Source organism: Rhinolophus ferrumequinum, chromosome 24 (assembly GCF_004115265.2).
Source record: "Rhinolophus ferrumequinum isolate MPI-CBG mRhiFer1 chromosome 24, mRhiFer1_v1.p, whole genome shotgun sequence".
Classification (NCBI taxonomy): Eukaryota; Metazoa; Chordata; class Mammalia; order Chiroptera; family Rhinolophidae; genus Rhinolophus; species Rhinolophus ferrumequinum.
The window spans coordinates 15,512,755-15,517,120 of record NC_046307.1 but is presented as its reverse complement, the minus strand read 5'-3'; the positions used below and the strand labels follow the sequence as shown (position 1 = coordinate 15,517,120).

The 4,366-nt window shown below is 47.3% G+C and overlaps 1 protein-coding gene across 1 annotated transcript; it reads right to left on the bottom strand.

Annotated features, from left to right (window-relative positions):
• Positions 1-562: 562 nt before the first annotated feature.
• On the bottom strand, positions 563-3,331 carry PCDHB2 (protocadherin beta 2). Its single transcript, XM_033095588.1, has one exon. The coding sequence runs from the start codon at positions 3,136-3,138 to the stop codon at positions 742-744; it is 2,397 nt and encodes a 798-aa protein (XP_032951479.1). The 5' UTR covers positions 3,139-3,331; the 3' UTR covers positions 563-741.
• Positions 3,332-4,366: the final 1,035 nt, after the last annotated feature.

The window sequence follows — 4,366 nt, the reverse complement described above, 5'->3', positions numbered from 1 at the left end:
AGTTAATAGTTTCTAATAATGAAACCAGATTTTTAAAAAAGGGTAGATTGAAATAAGAAGAGGTTTAAATTTTTTTGAAACAGAAACCATGAAGAATTAGTATGTCTTTGAGAATGCCTGGACATGTGCTGTGTATTTTTAAGTACATTTTAAAATATTAGTGATTGGTTTATTGAAGACCTAATGTGAATGGTTTGTGGAATCTAACAGTCAAGGTTCTCACTCACAATCTCTAAAGAATCATAATTTTTGGAAGTATATATTTAGAAAAATGTGAGAGTGCTTTGTTTTTTCATGAATATACCTATGTTGATTTTACCCAATGTGACTTCACAGATTAAAGTTATACTATACAAACACAAATATTCTGGGCAGAAAAAAGAGAATAACCACATGTAGTGATAGTAAACATTAAAAAATGTAGGACTGCAAAATTACCTAGGTACTGGGGAAGGTGAATTTGGAAAAGGGTACGCTAATTCAAAAATTTAGACTTTTGGAAAACCAAAATTTTCTTCATACTTTAAATCGAATTAAAGTACAGGGACACTAATCACCAATAAGAATACAAAGATAATTTGCATTCATTATACCACAAAGCAACACATTTGGAAACATCATGCACTGAATTGAAAAGAGAGATTTACATTTCAAATAAAAAGAAGCAACCACCCTAAGCGAACAGTTAAAAAGGATTTCCCACAAATTAACAGACTAGGCTCAATAGACCCTTACTGATTCTTAACTGAATTCAAAGCAATCCCTAAAACTGGGGTTTGCTTCACTAACCCTCTCGTCACCCTGAACAAGTAAGTTGGGGACAATCGGTTTGAGGAATTTGAACTCGTTGGTACCTGAGCCTCCCATCAGACAAACCTCATACTGGTAGCTCTGGGAAAGGGTCCCAGTACCACTGACATCCACCAGGTGGCCCGGAAAGTGGCCCTCGGGCACCGAGCAGCCACCCAACGAGGCGGCCCTGCCCCTCCTGCACAGCCGCGCCGCGACGAACGCCAGCACCGAGAACAGGAAGAGCGACGACACCGACGCCAACGCGATGACCAGGTAGACCGTGAGCGGGTCGGCCTGGGCCGGGTCGGCCGCCGCTTCCGGGAGCGGCAGGTAGGGCTGCGAGAAGCCGTCCACCAGCAGCACGTGCAGCGTGACGCTGGCCGACAGCGGCGGCTCGCCGTTGTCCTTGACCAGCACCACCAGCCTGTGCTTGGCCGCGTCGCGCTCGCTCAGCAGCCGCGCCGTGCGCACCTCGCCGTTGTGCGCCCACACGCCGAACAGCCCGGGCTCCGTGGCCTTGAGCAGCTGGTACGACAGCCAGGCGTTCTGGCCCGAGTCTCCGTCCACCGCCACCACCTTGCTCACCAGGTAGCCCGGCTCGGCCGCCCTGGGCACCAGCTCGGTGCAGGGCGCAGAGCCGTTCTGCAGCGGGTACAGCACGAAGGGCGAGTTGTCGTTGGCGTCCAGCACCAGCACGCGCACCAGCGCCTGGCTGCTCAGCGCAGGGGAGCCGCGGTCCGTGGCGCCCACGCGGAACTCCAAGGCCTGCAGGGCCTCGTAATCCAGCGCCCTCAGGGCGAACAGCTGCCCGTTGTCGGCGTTGATGGACACCAGGGAGGCCAGGGGCAGGTGCGGGTCCTGTGGCGGCAGCAGCGAGTAGGTGACCTGGGCGTTGGCGCCCGCGTCTCTGTCTGTGGCGCTGACGCTGCCTATGTGCAGCGCGGGGCTGTTGTTCTCGCGGACGAACAGGGTGTAGGAGGTTTGGGTGAAGGCCGGGGCGTTGTCGTTGACGTCGGAGACCAGCACGGTTATGTTGTGCTGGGTTTTCAACCTGGGGGTCCCCAAATCGGTGACGGTGATCGTGATGTTGTAATCGGCCTGGCTCTCTCTGTCCAGGACTGTGTTTGTCACGAGCGTGTAAAAATTCTCAACAGAAGGTTTAAGGAGGAAAGGAAGATCATCTTGGATGGAGCAAACCATCCTTCCATTGTCTCCTGAGTCAGGATCTGAAACACTGAATACAGCGATTATGGTCTCCTGCAAGTTTTCTGGGATTTCATTGGTAAGTGTTGACATGATCAGTTCCGGAGGGTTGTCATTCAAATCCATCACTTGGACAAACACCACACAACTTCCAGAAAGACCCCCACCATCTGTCGCCTGAATATTTAATGTATAAGTCTGAATGGATTCGAAATCCAGTTTCTGTCTTAAAAGGAGTTCTCCCGATTTTGCATTTATTTGAAAAGTTTTGCGAGTATCTTCAGAGGCTTGGGAAAATACATAAGATATTTCTCCATAGGCTCCAATGTCTAAATCTCTAGCAGAGACAATGGCAACCTGGGATCCAATGGGGCTGTTTTCCGGAACCTGCACCTCATACAGCAGTTTTGCAAACTCGGGGGCGTTATCATTGATGTCCAAGACTTCAACGCGGACCAGGGCGGTGCCAGACCTGGGTGGAGTCCCGCCATCCAGCGCTGTGAGGGTTAACCTGATCTCAGGCTGTTTCTCGCGATCCAGCGCTTTGTCCAGCACCAGCTGTGGTAATATTATGCCGTCGGGACTGTCTTGTAATTTAAGATGGAAATGGGAATTGGGGCTGACTGTATAACTTTGGAGACTGTTGCTTCCTACATCTAAGTCCTGGGCACGTTCTATTAGGAAAGCAGTTCCGGGAGTGATACTTTCAGAAATTTTCAAAATTATTTCTTTGTCTAGGAAAACCGGGGAATGATCATTTATGTCCCTAATCCGTAGCTCGGCCTGAAAAAACTCCAGGGGGTTTTCCAATAAAACCTGGAAAGGTAGCACACAGGGCTCGGTAGGACCGCACAGCTCCTCCCGGTCCAGTTTCTCATTTAACAACAAATCCCCGGTCTGCCTATCGAAGTGCAAACGCACTTTTTTCCCTTTGGAAACGACCCGGGGCCCCCGCGCAGCTAGCTCATCTACCTCCAGCCCCAGGTCTTTTAACAAATTGGCCACAAAAGAGCCACTCTCCATTTCCTCGGCCACTGGATAGTGCCTAGGCTCGGAACCAGCTCGAGCTATGCCTAGCAAAACAAAGAATATTAAGACTTGCCTTTGTTTCTGAAAGCGTTCCTTTCCTTCTCCGGCCTCCATCGCCTTCCTTTCCTTCTCGGGTCTCCCAGCAAACCTGACCCAGCTCCGGCTCCCGTTGTCGCTGACTCTGTTTCCCAGTATCTCCCAAATCCTGGGATAAGTGGAGACGCCTAGGGCCCAGATTTCCCGGAGCCACCGCCTTAGAAAGCCTCCCCTTCCTGCTTGCTTCTCTATACGAGCATCTGGTTCAAGAAGGACGAACTGGTGGCTTTCTTCCTTCTACTTCTAATGCTGCAGCGCCACCCTGCGTCCTTTCCGAGTGTTTACTTTCTCCAAAACAGAAAATCCCAATCCTTTCAGAGTGATGGAAATCTAAATGGAGTATTTTCGAGTAGTATCTCTCAAGGCTTAAGTGCGTTTCGAAGGGCTTTTTCATTGTATCCACAACGACCAGGCAAACATAGACTAATTTCCATTCCAGTTCCCTCACAGTCCTAGGCAGTTCTTTTGAAACTGGAAAAAAACAACTTCGGAAACTGGGAGGGAGTGACTTCAGTCCTAGCATGAAAAGCGGCTTTGACTAGGCAGTTCCCAGCTTTTATCCAGAGCTCAGGCAATCGCGCATCTCGGTGGTGGTTAGGTTACCATCCTCACATTCAAGTTAACGGAAAAGTAGAGAGACCAAGGAAAAGCACAAAATTCATGAGAACATTCTCATGGCTACTGAAATATTCTCCTCACTCATATTTCTCTCTCGCACTGCTCCCACTTCACATTTTCCTGGAATCTGATGCATTTGAGCCATATGAAAATATCCAAACATAATTGGATAATTCTTCTTGTGAATATGTCAATATTTTTATTTTCCTTTCTAACAGATAAGAACATTTTTTTACATAACTTCAGTTATCGCATCTAAATGGACAATGTCAATAATTTCATAATATCAGATATCCAGTAAATATTGAAATTTTTTCAATGTCTTTTTAGAGATAATTAGTTAAATCAGTGCCAAAGTATGTTGCTGTTTGTTGTTAGGTTTTTAAAGTTTCTATCGTTTTGTGTTTTTAAAAAATATTTGATAAAAATAAATGAGTTAAGCAAAAAAGTCATAGAGGAAACTTAAATGCATATTGCTTAGTGAAAGAAGCCTGACATTCTGGAAAAGGCAAAAGTACAGACCCATTAAAAATATCAGTGGTTGCTAAGGGGAAGAGGGAAGAAAATCAAGAGGTGAAACGGGATTTGGGGGACACTAAAACTTTTCTTTATGATACTGAAATGGTAG

Excerpts from the sequence above, each read along its gene's own strand:
- PCDHB2 (XM_033095588.1), bottom strand. The coding sequence starts at position 3,138 with ATGGAGGCCGGAGAAGGAAAGGAACGCTTTCAGAAACAAAGGCAAGTC.